At 32.2% G+C, this 17874-nt stretch overlaps 4 protein-coding genes and 1 long non-coding RNA gene across 7 annotated transcripts; 3 read left to right on the top strand and 2 right to left on the bottom strand.

Annotated features, from left to right (window-relative positions):
* The first annotated feature begins 2 nt into the window (after positions 1–2).
* Positions 3–1863, top strand: Tgt (tRNA-guanine transglycosylase). 2 transcript variants are annotated; one of them, XM_088203967.1, is made up of 7 exons: positions 3–109; positions 178–310; positions 378–675; positions 878–1121; positions 1183–1351; positions 1419–1613; positions 1680–1863. In XM_088203967.1, the coding sequence occupies exons 1-7, from the start codon at positions 69–71 to the stop codon at positions 1836–1838; spliced, it is 1239 nt and encodes a 412-aa protein (XP_088060093.1). In that variant the 5' UTR covers positions 3–68; the 3' UTR covers positions 1839–1863. The 2 variants fall into 2 exon arrangements, with proteins under 2 accessions (XP_088060093.1, XP_088060094.1); XM_088203968.1 differs by having other exon boundaries at positions 59–310.
* On the bottom strand, positions 1854–2543 carry LOC148226386 (complex III assembly factor LYRM7). Its single transcript, XM_088203969.1, has 4 exons — positions 2497–2543; positions 2246–2389; positions 2104–2185; positions 1854–2040 (listed from the first exon to the last, which is right to left on the bottom strand). Exons 1-4 carry the CDS (start codon positions 2512–2514, stop codon positions 1922–1924), a joined length of 363 nt encoding a protein of 120 aa, XP_088060095.1. The 5' UTR covers positions 2515–2543; the 3' UTR covers positions 1854–1921.
* A 1607-nt stretch (positions 2544–4150) lies between these two features.
* LOC148226385 (importin subunit alpha-6-like) lies at positions 4151–8903 on the bottom strand. 2 transcript variants are annotated; one of them, XM_088203131.1, is made up of 8 exons: positions 8574–8903; positions 8338–8505; positions 6577–6792; positions 6288–6508; positions 5952–6215; positions 5554–5886; positions 5262–5428; positions 4151–5181 (listed from the first exon to the last, which is right to left on the bottom strand). In XM_088203131.1, exons 2-8 carry the CDS (start codon positions 8503–8505, stop codon positions 4991–4993), a joined length of 1560 nt encoding a protein of 519 aa, XP_088059257.1. In that variant the 5' UTR covers positions 8574–8903; the 3' UTR covers positions 4151–4990. The 2 variants fall into 2 exon arrangements, with proteins under 2 accessions (XP_088059257.1, XP_088059256.1); XM_088203130.1 differs by having other exon boundaries at positions 8814–8903.
* LOC148226384 (uncharacterized) lies at positions 8825–9532 on the top strand. Its single transcript, XR_015812162.1, has 3 exons — positions 8825–8908; positions 9128–9233; positions 9323–9532. It is a non-coding gene; the product is annotated as an uncharacterized LOC148226384 (long non-coding RNA).
* Positions 9533–10332: 800 nt separating this feature from the next.
* frtz (WD repeat-containing and planar cell polarity effector protein fritz) lies at positions 10333–16465 on the top strand. The gene is made up of 15 exons (XM_088203129.1): positions 10333–10490; positions 10594–10910; positions 11353–11480; positions 12088–12257; positions 12319–12433; positions 12511–12720; positions 12788–12957; positions 13383–13539; positions 13606–13742; positions 13816–13965; positions 14029–14180; positions 14259–14705; positions 14769–15331; positions 15392–15551; positions 15616–16465. Exons 1-15 carry the CDS (start codon positions 10408–10410, stop codon positions 15672–15674), a joined length of 3018 nt encoding a protein of 1005 aa, XP_088059255.1. The 5' UTR covers positions 10333–10407; the 3' UTR covers positions 15675–16465.
* The last annotated feature ends 1409 nt before the right edge of the window (positions 16466–17874 follow it).

Below are 17874 nucleotides of genomic sequence, written 5' to 3'. Positions count from 1 at the left end.
ACAGTATAATTTAAAGTAGTAAGTAATCTTGCGGCCAAAATTAAGAATATGACTTTCCACCATGATTCATGTGTCATGTGTCAAATTACTATAACCCTAAAATATACAAGTAAAGTTTGTTGATTTATTTCTTAAATAAAATATTATATTTTAAATTAAACAATAACTTTTTATAAGCAAAATGGCTCACGGTCGTCCTTTGACGTTTGACATAATATCAAAATGTGGAAAAACAAGGGCGCGAACCGCTCTCATGCAATTACCGCATCAATGTGTAGAAACTCCCGTTTTTATGCCTGTCGGAACACAGGTACTTATTAACATTATATTGATATTTAATAATTAAATTTGAACTTATAATATTAATGATGAAACAGGGAACAATGAAAGGTATATTGCCTGAACAATTGGAAAAGTTAAACTGCCAAATTATTTTGTCAAACACCTACCACTTAGGAAATAGGCCAGGAATTTCTGTTATATCGAAGGCTGGCGGTCTTCATAAGTTTATGGGATGGAATCGGGCGATACTCACGGATTCTGGAGGCTTTCAAATGGTTTCATTGTTGAAATTAGCCACTATAACCGAAGAAGGAGTGAAGTTTAAATCTCCATACAATGAAAATGAAATAATGCTCACACCCGAACATTGTATAGAAATTCAAAATTGCATAGGTATGTTAATCGTATACTATATATACTAAGGTGACCAGACGTCCTCCTTTTGGAAACCCTGTTCCAGACCATTTTTTATAGAGCCCAGAGCACTGATTATCCGATTTTCTTTAGTATCCTTTGATATTTTCAAAATCTGGTTACCTTAAATTAAATTAATTATTTTATTTGTTTTTGTATATATTCTTTTGCATTTATTTAGGTGCCGATATTATAATGCAGTTAGATGACGTAGTTCAAACTACTCATTCTGATCGAGATCGTATTGAAGAAGCTACCGATAGAACATCGCGATGGTTAGACAGATGTATCGAAGCGCATCAACGTCCTACCGAGCAAAATATATTCCCAATAGTTCAGGGTTTGTTAGATCCAGAATTAAGAAAGAAGAGTGCTGAAGAACATGTCACAAAAAACGTCAACGGATTTGCTATTGGAGGTTTAAGGTATATATTTTTGTAATATTAAATTTATATAATCAATATACTTATCATAGTTAATTTTTAGTGGCGGTGAAGCAAAAAACGAATTTTGGCCAATGGTACATCTTAGTACCGGTATATTACCAGCTGATAAACCACGATACCTTATGGGTGTCGGTATAGCAGTGGATTTAGTGGTTTGTGTGGCACTGGGAGTTGATATGTTCGATTGTGTATATCCTACAAGAACTGCTGTATGTTATTTATTACTCACCAATAACTTATTATGAAATTTTGAACTAATAAGACATTTCTCTTTAGAGATTTGGCTGTGCTTTGATTAATACGGGACAAATTTGTCTCAAAAATAAAATATACCAGGAAGACTTCAGTCCTATTGATAGAGAGTGCGAATGTTCAACGTGTAAGAATTACACAAGAGCTTACCTTCATACAATCGCAACAGTTGAAACTGTCTCATGTCATTTATTATCTATCCACAATATAGCTTTTCAAGTATATTATTTTATAAAACATAATATACTCCAAATACCATTATATTATTAATATTCTTTTTTTTAGATGAGATTAATGCGGACTATGAGAGAACACATTAAAAAAGATACTTTTCCAGATTTTGTTAAGAAGTTTATGCTTGATTTATATCCATATGATTCATACCCCGATTGGGTTATAAATTCGCTAAAGGAAGTTAATATTGATTTGAAAGTTGTATCGTAAAATAAATAAACAATATATAAAAGAATGTTTTTTTTATTAAACTACATAATAATATATTAAATAATATCCCTAAATATCAACTATTACTTTTTATCGCGTGAACTTTTTTTGCTATTTATATTCTTGCATTTTAAATCATCACTAATACAATCGTTATATTCTACATTATCCAATTTTTCCGTGTCTGGAAGAATTCGTAATCCTAAAATGCAATATGATTTTGTCACATACAATATTATATAACTCGAAGTTTACTACTACTTACGGTATACTCCAGGGTCGACTTCTTTAGCCTGAATAACAGTTGTTCTCAATTCATGTTCAACTTCATATCCAAGTTTTATCATCTAAAAATGATATTTTTTGAGATAAATAGATTAAAAAATAGCTAGCTGCTGAACTATTACCTCGTTAATTTTTTTATCATTGCTTTCGCTTTTGTTTGTAATAAACGCCTCGTTAATCTTTTCTCTTACTATGCTTAAAGCTCTTTGATCGCCAGCAAATATAAGTTTTCGTGCTTTATGCAAGGCTTTGAAACATTTTAATACCTAAAAGTATATAAATTAAACTATACAATTCCATTAACTGTTACATCATTAAAACAATAAAAATTGTTTCATTATATAATATAAATCATATATAATGAAAAAATAACCTCTAATCGAAGTGACATATCGAATGACAGTTCCTTGGCAGAATGGCAATGTTGGTACCACTGATTACTAAATAATAATTCCAGATAATTATATAAAACATAAAATCTAACTAATATTTTTATTATAAATAATTTATTTTTATCATAAATAAATTGTATAAAAATATTTAATATCACCCCTTTTTTATTTCATATTTTATTTATTTCGATTGAATATCTAGGAATAAATGTGCAATTTTATATTTGAACAGCAATTTCATACTCACATTTTTTATTGCACGGTATTTGTATTTCATCCTGGTCATTTTCATACAAGATTCATTATACAAAAGTAAGTCAAATGAAGCCTTAAAATTGCGATAAAAATGCCTTATTATCCCGTACATTAGCATCCATGTTACAAATAATATGAATTAGGCATAGCAGTAGCTTAAAATAGCCGCCGCACTTGTAACATCGAACAATAGCGCTGTCATACTTTTTGAGAAGTGAAACATATTTATATTTATTAACGAATCAATGTTCAGTATGATGATGCATATTTGCCAATTCAGCAATTGTACGGGTGGATTAAAAGGTTCTAAAACAACGCAAGTTATACAGCAGAGTAGTGACACTAGAATATATTGAAGCAGTTGAAGGCTTCACGAAACAAACCGCCGAGTTACAGTGAATGCAATAGTCTTACTTCTGGTCATGAATCAACACACTGACTGCTTATATAAGACTGCTCCTTAAAGGCCTTTCCAAACAGAGAGCGAAGCGAAGGCGTTTTTATTTTGTAATACACCGAGTCCTTCGAGTCTCGTCACACAGAAAGCAAACGCGAAGCGTTCCGAGGCGTTTTTATTTTGTAATATATCGAGTCCTTCGAGTTTCGTCACACAGAAAGCGAACGCGAAGCATTCCGAGGCATTTTCACTGCGTTTTCGCGGCGAAGCGAAGGCGTGACGATATTTTATTTTTGACTGTTTTATTATTAAAAAATAAGAAAAAGGGCAAAGAATTTGGGTACACGACATAAATAAAACCCGGGAAGACTATGGAGAGTATCATAGGCTGCATAATTGAATCTTATGAATGAGACTCGAAGGACTCGGTGTATTACAAAATAAAAACGCCTCGCCACGCCTTCGCATCGCTCTCTGTTTGGATAGGCTTTAAGTCTTTGCGTTTTTTAGGTTCGGGTTAAATGAGTTAAAAATAAAAACGTATAATAATTTTACTGAATTATATATTCTCTGATGTCTGCTACACAGAATTCCATAAAAAGTTGTACAACTCATGAAGCTAATGAAAATATAATTTATTTAATTAAAAAGTATGGTCCTATATCAATTAATACTCATCAAATAATATCGAAAAAAATTAAGTGGTAAGGGTTAAGACAGCGATGTTCAACTTCTTTTATTCCTAGGCCATTTTTTATTTTGTAATCATTTCGGGGGGCAATCTTTTGCTGGTGGAGGTCTAAAAAATCACCTCGGACATTTCTGTTGATATACCCCATGCTTTGATAAACGAACAAACATTTTCACACCGACCCTCTTTTTTAGTTATTTTTAAATTTCATTTTAAAAAAGGAATTGCTACACGGGCCGCCAGTTGGACGGCGTTGGGTTAAGATATAGATAGGTTTAAATAACAACATCCGTTACAAATGAAGCATTGTGTTTATTTAACAATAAATAAAATTGGAAATATATAAACTCCCACAAAACATTTTTTTTACAATTCTTTAACATTACAAGAAAAATGCGTTCTTTGTCCATATTGGTAATTTATCCATTAAAAATATCAAACATACAAATTCAATGCGTGAATTTAATAAATACATGTTAAAAGTTGTAATATATATGTATGTATTACTATTAAATTCACACATAAGAAAAATGAAAGCTGTTTTGTTATATTATTCATAATTTATGGATTGCGATAATGAAAAGAGTTAGTTTATCATATAACATTAGCAAAGCAATAAACATAAAGTATCCAATTGAATGGGAAAAAAATAATAATTCTGATTACTCAAAATATTTTGATACAAAAAATGACTAGGATACTAAATATGATATTGACAGAAAAGTAATATTTATAAAAACTATATTATAAACCTTTCTTTATTACTTTATTATATGTTTAAAAATCCTCTAAATCTTTTCAAGTATATATTTCGATATAATTTCAAAGAAAGCTAATTTTGAATTGTTTTGTCATTTATTTCACACTAAAACTATTAGGTAGGTACATGTATGTACTAAAATTTACGGTAAATTATATTTTTTTACCATTCATATTAAGAATTGTAATATAGGTTAAACAAATCAATCAATTTATTTTTTGTTAATTTCTGTACGTAATCAAAAGATATTACAGCTCAAAATTCCGAATGAGATTATCTGACCAAATACAAAAATGTGTTTATACATATGTTTATAAAAATGTTGAAACAAATTTTGAGATTGAGGTTCTTTTAATATCAACACTACAATTTTTAAAATTGAAAACCGCCCATAGGTACAGATTGGTCAGAGTTAAATTGAAATTGGTCATTTGTACTGGAAACGCTAGGAGCGATCCTGCCATCTTCTTCCTCAGATCCAAAGAAGTGTTCGATAATATCAAAGGCCTTTTGATAGATTTCAATGTTTTTATGTGATTGTAAATATTCTATTTTGTCTAAGCCTAAAAATGTAATAAAGAAAATTAGCATATTATAAAATAGGAATAAATTGTTGTGTGTAATGTGTTAAAATTCAACATACCGTAGCATCCTTCAATAGCTACAGCGTACGGATTTATAGATTCGTTAAAGTGTTCGCCGCCTTTAAGAATGTTTTCTAAGCCATTTAGAGCCACTTGCACTGTTTTGGGATCTTGAACAGTAAGTAATTCGCATAATGGTGGAATACATCCGTTTTCAGCCAAATATCTACAATCATACAAAAATACAATTATAATATATAATAAGGACTATATTAGGTTTACATAAATATCATCATTATAATATGTAAATATGTATACAAAATACTTATAAAAATCTAAATACAGTTTTACCTTATTTGTTCTGGAGAACCTCCACTCGTTGCGTTTGTGATAGCCCAAGCGGCTTCTTTTCGAGTTTTGTAAGGATCGTTAGCAAAAACTTTGATTAAGACTGGAAAAATGTCTGCGTTTATAACAGCCTGAATTTGTGAACGGTTTCCAGCAGTTATGTTGCTGACGGTCCAGCATGCTTCTTTTCGAACGTCGTCACCAATTCCGGTAATTAGTTTTCGCAAGTACGGCAATACCCCACAGTTTATGACGATCTGAGTTTGAACATCATCGCCGGTAACAATATTTCCGATGGCTCGCAAAGCAGCCGAAACAACGCTCATTTGATTGAAACTATAAATATTTATTTAATACATTAATAATCGACGGAGATAATGATTACGATTATTTCAACATACCCTAATAATTCGACTAGTCTTCGACAAACTCCAGTTTCGATTACGGCTTGAATCTTGTCGTTGGTTCCATCTGATAAGTATGACATTGCCCAACAAGCGTCGCTCAATACATCCGGATCGGTGTGGAACAATAGTTGGGAGAGTACTTGCAGTCCTGGAGAAACTTTGTTAAAATCTGGAGGGGGGTTTTTACCCCTGCAAAGGTTTGAAAGAGTCCACACAGAATTTCTTATTGTAGAAAGCCGAGTAGAATTATTTAATAATCTAAAAAAAATGTTATAAGTTAATGGACAGGATCTACAAAGTTTTCATCGATGAAAATGTAATCTTACTGACTTTAAAAGGGGAGGCAATATTCCAGCCTCGAGGACGTGGTCTCGACACTGTGCAGAATCGCCTGCAATGTTACCGAGAGCCCACACAGCCTGTTCACAAACTTCTTCATGCGGACCTTCCAAGAGCGCTACGAATACTTCAATGGCACCGGCTTGTATTACCAAGTTTGTCTGTTCCGAATTACCAGAGGCGATATTTGTCAAAGACCAAGCGGCTTCAAACTGAAATTTCAAGTATTAAATTAGTCAACAGAAAAACTTAATGTTTAATAGTTTTATTATAAAAATACCTGCAAGGTGCAGTTAAAGTCATTTTTAAGAAATTCCACAAAACGAGGCAAAATACCCGTATTGATAACTTCCTCGATCGGAGGGTTAGGTTCTTTGCTAAGAAGTTTGCGAAACTTTTGAGTCGCCGCTATTTGATCTTCGAGACGGTCACTATATAACGCTTGCACCATTTCAGGCGTTACGTTGTCAGATACGGGAACACCATTAGCATCTTTCTAAAATATGGAAGAGAAAAAAAAACAAATATATAAAACGATTTCATTGTCAATAATAATAAAATATTTATTTTTGAACACAAGGTCTTTTGTTTGCTCCTTGTAAAATCGAAACAAATCATTATCTGTTGCCAGTCTTTAAACCGGAGATATATTCTAATTGTAAAAAATCTTTCGAGCGTATAAAAATTTTAATAGTGCTACAATATTTCTAGGGTTTTCAATTTATATCAGATTTAAATGATTCTGTTTTACTATAGAATCCCTAAATATATCTACTTCAAAAAAAAATTTTTTATAAGTCAACACATATTTTTAAGCTTCATTAACCACTTTATGCCTGAAATATTTTTAGGTAAATAATAAATAAACAATAAAAAAAACATATGAAAGTACGCTCATTTGCGACCCCCCCCCCACGCCCGGTGTAACGGCAAACGAAAGGTGTCGGTCTAATGCTAAGTTCGAAAATTCCGCACATGGGCAGGACACATCCTTAAGCAGTTAATAAAAAAAGTTTTACATGGATATAAATACAATCATTAATAGTTCACCAATGAATAATAATTCTCAAAACAGACACCTTAGTGGAGTAAACCAACACAGGATATACAAATGTATCAGATTTAACTGCCTATTTTATGTGTCTGTCAACGGGCAGTCTTGATATTATTACTAAGCAATTTTAATACAAATTTATAAAATAATTTCGTTTGTGAGACAAGAGGTGTCTCTAAATAAAATTTCTTTATCCTGGACAAAAATTCCGATCTCAAATTTTTTATACAGATTGTTACTCAAAGCATATTGTTTTTACCATATTTCTTTAAAATAAGTCATAAGATAACGTCAATGTCCAAATCATTGTTTCGTTCGATGAGCAACACTTTTATCAGCAAATTATCTACACTTTTATTCAATCACTAAGAAATAAACAACACAGGCTGATAAATATTTGCCTATTATCTATCAGTATTACGTTCTTCGTGGTTTGTAAATAAATTATACAATATTAACATATTCAAATAATATTCAGAGCTAAATTATATTTTTAAAATAGCATAATATTAAGTAGGTTAATAGTATATAATTTAGAGAATTAATACCAGTTGCGAATATTTAACAATTAGATATATTTTAGTAAAACTGAAATTGATTTTCTATCTATCTGTATTTTTGAATTTTTTTTGGTGAGAGTGCTATGTTTAAATAGAGATAAAGACAAAATCGTCTAGTGAGCTGAAGACTACACCAAATAGTACATTCCATAAATATTGTGCAGATTGAAAGAAACGTTGGCATATAATCAATATTGAAGAATAAATAAATAGTTTTTGATAAAAATAAAAATTGTTATTTTGTTATCACACTTTTATTTTCATTTTATGTTTAACTATATTCTGATATAAAAATCTGAATACACACTTTAAACATATAATGAATATAAGAATTCTAGGAGATTTCGAAGTTTTAAAAATAATTTGTATCTCTGCAATTAAAATATTTAAAAAAATACAAATTAAGGAGTCAAGATAATGCATATACCTGAGGAGACACTTCGACGGAATTCAATGGCACAACATTTCTACGTTTGAGCAACTGCTGTTCCCTGCGCTGCTTCCGCAGCTGTATTCCTTCCTCTTCCCTCCGTCTCCTCAATTCTTCGGCGCTGAGACCGGCGGTCTTGAAGCGGTTTTTCTGTCCGTTCAACATCTACGAGGGAGGAAAAACGATTAGGAAAATTGAATCAATTAGGAAAATGTGTAAAATATGCAAATGACATTTAAGTCTGTTAGGTATTGCGAGTCTCGGGCCGCGTGGGCGGGGCTGTCTCGCGACACAACAACGACGACGCGAAGGAAACACGAAACACGAAACACGGAAATAGACGGGAGCAGGGCAACGACAGTAATATGCGATGACAGCGCCCGCGAGCATGCCGTCCGCCCTTCCGCCGTAGCGCGGCGCGTGAATCACCCGAGGGTCCGAAGGTCGACGATCGCGATGTGAAAAACACTCACTTTGGCCTCCTGGTCCGCGGCGAAGCAGCGAAGGCGATAGAAGGACGAGCGAACGGTCAGCCCGTCGAGGCGGACACTCGCCGAGGAGCTAAACGGTTAGCACTTTCGGGGCTAATTTTTAATTTAAAAAAATAAATTAAAATTAGCTAAGTCTAAAACTAATTTTAAATCAATTAATTGTACTAATAATCCAGTTATCAGATTCTTACTAGCAAATAAAAATATATTTTATTAGATTCCAAGGTTGTCATGACAATTCTCTCGCTCCTCATCATTGAAAACTTCATCGTTACTAGAATTGTTTTTTTTTTCAGAAACTCAAGTGAATGTCATCAGTATCGTTTTATCTTAGAGCGTCAGTCGCCTGTATCTGAAATATATATTATATTAATCGCCCCGACGACAATTTTGCTCATTCAGGTGTATAATAGGGGTCTAATTTTAGTCTCCAGCTCTTTCTCATCTTTATTTATATGTTTATTTATTCATTCATTATGGTCAAAACTTAGCGACACTCTGGTAACACTGATGTGACGGCAGTGGAGAGCGGCATGTTCTTTTGGTGGACCTTGACAGGAAGACAACGGCCGGTAGTGCCCCGTCCACCGTTTATTAGAATATATTGTATATTTCAACATGCAACTAAACCATATTTAAATAAATAATACTGCAGCGTCTTAACCAGTTTTATAAATGCGGCCTTTGAGAATCCAGAAAATGTATGTATATGTAAATCTTTTTAAAAATTGTTTAGAAATTAAAATCATTACTTTATTTTTTATATTTGTTATTCAATCAAGAGCATAATTTAGACGGAATACTCTGTTGGCAATGTGCGGGCCCATTAATATATGTATGAATATAGGTTTTATTATGGCCAAAACTTGGCAGCGCTCTGGTAACACTGACATAACGGCGTCTCGTCTCGTCTCGGCGTCACTGACGTCTCGGATATAAAGAATATTTTCGTAAATTGACACAAAATTATTTTGTTTTTATATAACTTGTTTATAATTTGCAATATTTGCATTTATTTTGTATTTATATGTTTGCTTTGTTAAGGTGACCAGACGGTCTCCTTTGAGGAGGAGGATTGTCTTCCTTCTTTCTACTTTTTTGCCCTTTGTCCTCCTTGAATAAATATTTTCAATATGGCCTTTTTATTTTTAGTATTCTTTTTAGATATTTTAAAAATGTAGTAACATTAGTATTGGAATTTTATATATGCGGATTTTTGACAACTAAATAATTTTATAAAGTCTTTTATGTTTAAATACATTGAAATAACGTTTTTGACCGTTGCTGAACTTAATGATTAACTATTTAATATATTGTTTTATTATTTCTTAGCCTTTTTTATGGTTAAAAACACATTTTAATTATAAGTTTCTAAAATTCCCTGTTTTTTTACTGTTTTATTAATTTTGCCCATCACTAGTAACATGCAGTTTAGATATTATTTATTTTTTATAAAGCAAACACTTGTGAGTGGAGTATGAGTTGTTACCAACATTAGTTTGAGAAATTGCCTCGATATGTTGGTATACCTGAGTGTCATTGCTATGTTGAGTGACATTTGACGCGTGCCGGCGGTATGCGGGCGCGTTTGTGCTCTGCACATTTTTGGTCGGCGGCAGATCATTTGGCTGTCAAACACACAGATCTCTCCGCCTTTAGGTACTTATTTATCATCATAACGCGCGCATAGTTCGAATGTCAAGATCTAGGTACAATGCAAACATGCTCCATTTCGACCGACTCATTTATCAATTCATTTCAGATATGAAAATAAGAAACCGTCTTCCCACTCGATTTACCGTGAAGGTAAAAAGCTATACGCGGAAAGAAGAGGACAGAGCTGGACTCTATCCGCCAAGCGTCCGTTGAAATTGAAAGATGCGCTCGAGGAGCTAACTGAACTATTTAAAAGTCAAAAATTAATGTACAGCTCATGGCGAAGCGACGATTGTTTGTGTTTGATTTTTTCGACTGGCATTATAGCGTACATTGGAGTCAACACCAACACCGCTGACATTAAGAGAATCTTATTTGATAGATATTTAGTGGGTAAATTGCTTTCCAACAGCGTCAGCGAAGGTATGATTTTATATTTTATACATGTGTAACGGGAAACAATGTCGTCTCTGAATAGAAAAGTCAATATTTTTTCTCACCTTCTTTACTTTCCTCTTACAGTGCAAAATAATCCACGTACTACGGTGATGTACACTTATTGTACATCGCTAGCATATGATGTGCTAAAAAAAAAAGATTTCAAATTAAAAAAAGCGGAATAGTATTACGAAATAATCATTATATTAATAGTCAAACAATTATAAAATATATAAAATATGTATTGAAAACAAGTAAATGCATTAAGCATCGCAATTATTATTTACAAATAATATAAATACCACAAATAAGGCACAACGCAAGATTGTTAAAATGATCATAAAAACGACATTCTTTTCCAGTCCAACTAACATTTTGTTATGCTTATATCATTAATTTTTTTTATAAAAATGTATTTTTTTTTCAGTTTTGTTTACTGATACACATATTCTATTGACATATAATGATAATCAAGCCATTCTAGTAAATTTCAATAAGCCTTCAATCAAAAGTTCTGGCGTGCAAAAACTCAGTAAACGCGACCCAAAATTTCAGGTAAATAACTGTAATCATATAATATTTTTGTTTTAGTTTCGGTACAACCTAATATTTAGTGCGAAAAAGATTATGGATGCGTTTTACCGCTTCTCGTATGCTTTCATAGGTGTCCGGATTATTGCGCACACGAAAATTCTGAACACGATGATTGATTGTAAAATATATTTTACTTTTAATTCCCACTGCTTCATATTCTTCCCTATTTTTAAGTAAAACATTGTGTAAAATTAGGAAATATAAGTGTATCATACCAATGCAAGTTTCTAATACGCATGACATAAATTTTAAATCATTTATGGTCATATTTTCCAGATTTTCAAAAATAAGTTTCCCAAAATAAAAATAGTGTTAATATATTTGCATTGTTCAAAAAACATTCATTGTTTGTAAATCTAGTGTTAAGCTGTTGATGGATCATCTGTTACGTTTTTGATTTTATACTGCCGTTATTTGCTGCCAATTTATAGGACAATAGAGAAGTGTAGTGATTTTTTATCATACTTGTAAATTTAACATACTTGTACTTTTGACTTACCCTCGTATTTATAAGGCACATTTTTTTGCACATTAGTGTCGCTAAAAAGTTAATTAATTTCTGTTTTAGACGGTTGAATTAGTAGGTGGATGGCGAAGAGGAGGAAGACAAGTGTCTGGAAGTGTCGGAGGGGGATCCGTTTTGGTATGGAGTAAGGCATCTCCGTCAGATTTATTTCCGTGGAGTCCTCGATCGCCGAATGAAGATCATGCTAACGTTCACATCTATTTACTTCAAGGGTAAAACTAAACGATATTAACTTTATTTTATTTGTTATTTTATTTCACTTTTATTTATTAGTTCTCAAATGAGCCTTCAGTGCTATCATCGAATTGAATTCGATCCAATATGTGTATCATTTTCGAAACTTTACGAAAAAATCGTGTTTTCTGTAGAACAAAAAATTTCTAAAAAGGTGAATTTTATTATATGTTAATTTATTATTCATTTCTAATAAATGGCACTGGTTTTAAATAGCGATATTTATTTTAGGGTGGCGTGATAGTTGAATGTAGGAAATTGCAAATCGGAAATGGAAACGAATTAGAAGAATGTGAGTCAATTCGCGTGGCTGCTCCGGCACCTGCTACTTGCGCCGCTAGATCGCCGTGCGAATCTTTTCTTTTACTCACCTGTAGCGATAGATCTGTTCTGCTTCATCATTATAATCACAACATAACGACGACAGTATCGGCGGCATTCGTAATAATACTTTTTTTAATTTATATTTTTTTTAATTATGCTTATTCATAAATTAATATATTTTTAGGTTGCAAGAACTTGCTGTTGGTGGCAAGACGGCGGTGGCTATGCTATTATGATCGGCGGAGTTGGATCACAGTTGCAATGCTGGGATACAGCGCTAGCTCCTGTTCATCTTGCTCCTGTCAGCGATCATTTACCATCTTCATCTGTATTTGACTTATCGTCTTATTTTAGGTAAACTACATATATATGAGGTATACTTACAAAGTTCTAGATTTCTATAATTTTATTATTAACTTATATTTCTTCAAGTAAACAAGTATTTTTGTACCCTTTTCAAAGAACTATTTTAGAAATGTATACAAATAGTCACACATACGTATATCCATCACTAGCTTTTCTTCGTAGAATGATCGGCGTTTGATCAGATGTTATACTCATTGTCTTTAAGACTCGTAGTTAAAATGGTATTTTTCGATTCAGCACTCTCCAAAAACATCTTGCAAATGATTGATTATTATGAATTAAATACGTCTTCCATGGTTTCAAAATGATCACAACTTTGCAGAACTATATAGAGAAAAAAACTGGAGCGAACTAAATGATCGAAATCCTTAATCAACAATAATCATCACTCATGTATTATATTTATGTTACAGAAAAGAACCAGTTATGACACATTTAATGTTCAAATGTAATAAAACCTCAAGTGTCATAAGTACTAATAATTTTGTATCAGGCGATGGGTTATTATTGGCAATCATGGAAAATGGTCCAATTGTGTGCATTAGAATATATGCTCCTTCTACATTTCAGGTATTTTCTTTGTAATTATTTTGATTTTGATTTTTATGCTGATCATATTCCAATATAAAATTTTAGGGGGAAGAAGGTGGTGGTGGGCCAGTCTACTTAGATTCAGAAGCAACAGCTGTAGCAAAGTTACGAACGATGGATTGGGAAACTCAAGGAACATCTTGTCTTGCTTTGTTACATAGAATAATAAACAGTCTATTCTCGTGAGTTACTAAATCATTTGTAATAGAATACTTGATTAATAAAAAAAATATTTAAACATGAATTTATTTTCAGTCGTGCATTAAATGCTGAACGAGAAGAATTAGCACAAGCTGCTTTAGGAACTTTTCTAGCACCGGTTAAAAGCTTCCCCTCATCGATACGCATGACCCACTTACCTCAGTTACACGATTTGTGCCGTAGATTCTTTCGCCATTTATTGAGGTATACATTTTATTTTTAATATATTCACTTGAATCAGATAATGAATTATAGAAATCATTTTAGATACGGTAGATTAGAAAAAGCGTTTAGTCTTGCTATTGACGTTGGACATCACGATCTTTTTATGGATATCAAACACGCCGCTGAAGCGATAGGTGCTGATGATTTGGCTAAAGAAGCTTTCCATCATGCCGAAGAAGTTATCAGTTCATGCGGTAATTTAATATTAATTTTAATCTTTTATGATTCTGTATATTAGTATAATTATTTATTTATACATAACACACTTATAGATTCTTCTTGTTCGCGTTTATCTTGCTCAAATTGTTCAAGTTCGAGCGATCTGTCGTTAGAAGACGATCCAATTGTAGACAAGAGCGCTAGTAGTTTAATTAAAAACATTGATTTATATGGCTCGTCTATGCAAAACCAACTGTATTCGCAAGTGCATAGATCTCCGCCGCCGCTTCCGTACGTCCCCGTTCCACAAAACAACTTTACAAAGAATTTCATCAACACTCCGAGCTTACCGCTGCCTAAAGTAGCAACGAAATATAAATTTCCTGAAAGGGACAACTTTGAATGGAACGAAGCCGCGAATCATCCGTTAGATGGCATGGCTCCTTCTGATAATAGAGTTTTACATAGGGTTGTAGAGATCATTCCACAGCCTGTCGTAAAATCGCAATCGGCTTTAGATCTGTTTCAAACGGAATTGCCAGAAAATGCTTCTAGTTCAGGTAATCTATTTTTAAATTAAATATGTTTTGAAGTGAAGCAATTAATCTGATTTATAATTTTAGATCAACCCACGCGAGCTGATCGAATGAGATTCAATCTAAACGCTTTAAAATCTGAAAGCTTATTGAATGTTTACACGCCAGTTTATCATCAACATCCGATGTTTTCTGGAAGGATTCCGTCGACGATTTCTACACTTCCAACAATACCTCAATCGTTCATGCCGCAACCTATTAAAGATACAATGTCTGCTATGCACACTCAAAGTAACCGAGAATTGACACATATAGTATCGATGGAAAGCATTAGAGAAGAATTGCCTTCCAATAATAGAACTGAATTTTCTAATATGTCCCCACAACGGAACATTCGCTTGAATATGCCAATTAATAGAAATTTTAAAAACGATCACATGTCTTCGTCATTATCACAGTTAAACAAATCAGAATCGAATAAACTCACCGAGAAAGGTTGCGGTAGCCTTTTTGTAAATAACAATAAAATTAATCCAGTTATTAAGACGTCTCTATCTGGAACGAACGACGGTGACGGACCATCGACGAAACCACCTGGTGAAAAGAATAAAGTTAAATTTTCTGACACCGTTACTGTAGCAGTTGTTCCTGTAAGTATTTATCGAGTGTTATACATATCAATTTCTGTTTAAAATGTTTGTTTTTTGTAGGAAGTTTCAAGAAAGGAGAGGCGAAATGAAAGGATTTATCCGGGTAGAGGATTTTCTGGACCGAATGCTGGACATCTCGATCCACAACGAGAACTTGCCGATAGCTTGCCACTCTGCGATCCCAATAATGAATATCTCAAAGATTTTGCCCCGCAGCCTGGTAAATATAATTCATTCAATTATAATCAATGTCAACTGTTACGGTAATTAAATTTATATTTCAGAACCGGAAAATAAAGAAAAGCAGACGAAAATCAAAGTCGTTCATTTTGGCGTTGTATAAAATGTGTGCCATTTTATGTGTTATTGAATTAAAATGGTGTAGCAAAAAATGGATTTTTTGTGTGCCATTTTAGATAAAATATTTAATTAAAATAGCACGCGCATTTAATAAAACATGGATCAAATCAAATTACACTTTTGTGTAATATTATATGTTTTTGTGCTTCCGTAAAATAGCATTTATAATATAAAGTACAAATTCAATTTATTTTTGTATTTATAATATCATGAATATAATATTTTAAATGTTAGGTTTTTGATAAGATTAAAGATAATAAATTTTATTATATTAAAAGCATTTATTGCTGATTTTTGATATCAATAGTTTAACAGTTATTAAAATAAACAATATCGCTCAATGTTTATGATTTTAAGTACATATTCTTAAAAAATAAATAACTAATGTATAGATATTTAAAACTACAGTTTATACATTTAATTGTAAATATTTATTATTTTTTTATATTATAAAGTATTTATTTAATGACTGATGGTATTCGGTTGTGAATTGTGCCTTTTTAAAATATATATCAAATAGTTTTAATTGCCATAAGTTCAGATATATTGATGTTAATGAAAATTTTAAATCTTTTTCAATGTATTCATCAAAGATATTTGCATTTATAACTTGTGATGAATATGTGCATTTATTTTATATAATAATTATTATTTTAATATCGTTATATTATTGTGCCTTAATATAAATCCGTCCATTTTCACAAATGTTTTATATTAAAATAAAATAATTTTATGTATCTTAAGCTAGTAAATAAATTATATTGTTTACAAACAAACTTTTCTATTTTAATAATACACCCGCTAGCCCTTAAGATGCATTTTTATTTTAATGAAGTTCTTAAAATTTTAATAGTAGATTTTTCTATTATACAATGTGCTGTGCTATTTGAGTGCGTGTAGCTAGGAGAATAAAAATGCTCATACATTTTTTGCAATACATGTGTACGAATCAGATGCGTGTGGTGAAATATCCTCCCTTGGCTCGCTCACACAGCAAGTAACGGGCACCCAAATAGCATGTCCCCAATTTACCGTGTTATTGGGGGGTCTACTGTACATACATTTAAGGGTTGAATGAGATGCAATTCAAGCCTTGAAAGCTTAACAAAAAAATTGTAGGCTATATTTTTTGAATGTATATAAAAAATAATTATTTGAATAGTTTTTATGCGGGACATTAGAGTTTTCGTTTTGCAAGGACGAAATTTTATTGTACTTTTATTGTACTATTAGGATTTCGTTTATTTATCCGTAAATAATTAGTATTTAAAGCAGGAATCTAATCAATACAAATCACTGATTTTTTAACTAAATAAAGGTCAAATAACACATGCCTGGTTATAATATATTACATTTTATTATAAAAAAGAAATAAATACATCCCCGCCAGACTCTTATCTTGGCGACTCTGGCGGGCTCGCACGTCGGTGCGGGCTACGCGGACCGTTCACTGTATATAGATAATAAATAACATGAACTTCAAATCGGCAATAAAATACTATTGCAGTGGCTCAATCTGTGTCTAATCGCCACCCATCTCCCGTCACCAAAGTTATTATAATATTTTTTTTTAATTAGCTGCCCGCTCCTCGCGTAATCAGGACTATTTCAACTCGCATTCAAAGTGTTTTAACCGCAGTATCCGAGGTAGATGGACTGGATGGAGTGTGCTTTAGTGACATAGACTTTTTTTAGGACGTAGGCGTTTTAGCTCTTTTCTGTGGAGCATGGCTTACGTTAGCACTGTCGTACCTTATTTCGCCGCCGGTTCGGCGCGTCATTGAAATTCAATATTTTTTTCCGTCCGTGTGATATATGTCGACCGCCACAATACCAACTCTAAAATCATGATACTTCACAATAATAAGCTAAAAATGTTTACTACATCGCATTTTATTTAATACTGCGGTTATTAAAACTGTATTATTATTTTTATTGTACAGTAAAATAGTTGATGCCTTAAATCACAAATTTAAGTTAAGCTCGAAAATATATATTTTTAACATATTTGTATTCACACAACTATTTCTTTATCAAAATATTCTCACAGAAAAATAAAAATATAATTTATTCAAAAAGTATTTCCCTATGAAAAAAAATATGTATAATTTTACTAAAATTAAAGCCTGGTGGGACGCATAAGTTTGGGAGCTACTGTAAATTATATTTAATGAACATCTGAC

The sequence above is a fragment of the Plectrocnemia conspersa genome, unplaced genomic scaffold (assembly GCF_051122295.1).
Source record: "Plectrocnemia conspersa isolate PC_06_02 unplaced genomic scaffold, ASM5112229v1 ptg000014l, whole genome shotgun sequence".
NCBI classification, from domain to species: domain Eukaryota; kingdom Metazoa; phylum Arthropoda; class Insecta; order Trichoptera; family Polycentropodidae; genus Plectrocnemia; species Plectrocnemia conspersa.
This window is presented reverse-complemented; position numbering and strand designations above follow the sequence as displayed.

What these genes read in the sequence shown, in the direction of transcription:
- Tgt (XM_088203967.1), top strand. Translation starts at nt 69, where the DNA reads ATGTGTCATGTGTCAAATTACTATAACCCTAAAATATACAA. An exon ending in AGAAATTCAAAATTGCATAG is followed by an intron (nt 676 to 877) that starts GTATGTTAATCG and finishes GCATTTATTTAG; the next exon opens with GTGCCGATATTATAATGCAG. An exon ending in TTTGCTATTGGAGGTTTAAG is followed by an intron (nt 1,122 to 1,182) that starts GTATATATTTTT and finishes GTTAATTTTTAG; the next exon opens with TGGCGGTGAAGCAAAAAACG.
- LOC148226386 (XM_088203969.1), bottom strand. An exon ending in ATGATAAAAAAATTAACGAG is followed by an intron (nt 2,186 to 2,245) that starts GTAATAGTTCAG and finishes TATCATTTTTAG; the next exon opens with ATGATAAAACTTGGATATGA. An exon ending in AGTCGACCCTGGAGTATACC is followed by an intron (nt 2,041 to 2,103) that starts GTAAGTAGTAGT and finishes ATTGCATTTTAG; the next exon opens with GATTACGAATTCTTCCAGAC.
- LOC148226385 (XM_088203131.1), bottom strand. Translation starts at nt 8,505, where the DNA reads ATGTTGAACGGACAGAAAAACCGCTTCAAGACCGCCGGTCTCAGCGCC. An exon ending in GGTTCTCCAGAACAAATAAG is followed by an intron (nt 5,429 to 5,553) that starts GTAAAACTGTAT and finishes GTATGATTGTAG; the next exon opens with ATATTTGGCTGAAAACGGAT. An exon ending in AGCTATTGAAGGATGCTACG is followed by an intron (nt 5,182 to 5,261) that starts GTATGTTGAATT and finishes TTACATTTTTAG; the next exon opens with GCTTAGACAAAATAGAATAT.
- frtz (XM_088203129.1), top strand. Translation starts at nt 10,408, where the DNA reads ATGCGGGCGCGTTTGTGCTCTGCACATTTTTGGTCGGCGGCAGATCAT. An exon ending in ACAGATCTCTCCGCCTTTAG is followed by an intron (nt 10,491 to 10,593) that starts GTACTTATTTAT and finishes AATTCATTTCAG; the next exon opens with ATATGAAAATAAGAAACCGT. An exon ending in AACAAAAAATTTCTAAAAAG is followed by an intron (nt 12,434 to 12,510) that starts GTGAATTTTATT and finishes TATTTATTTTAG; the next exon opens with GGTGGCGTGATAGTTGAATG.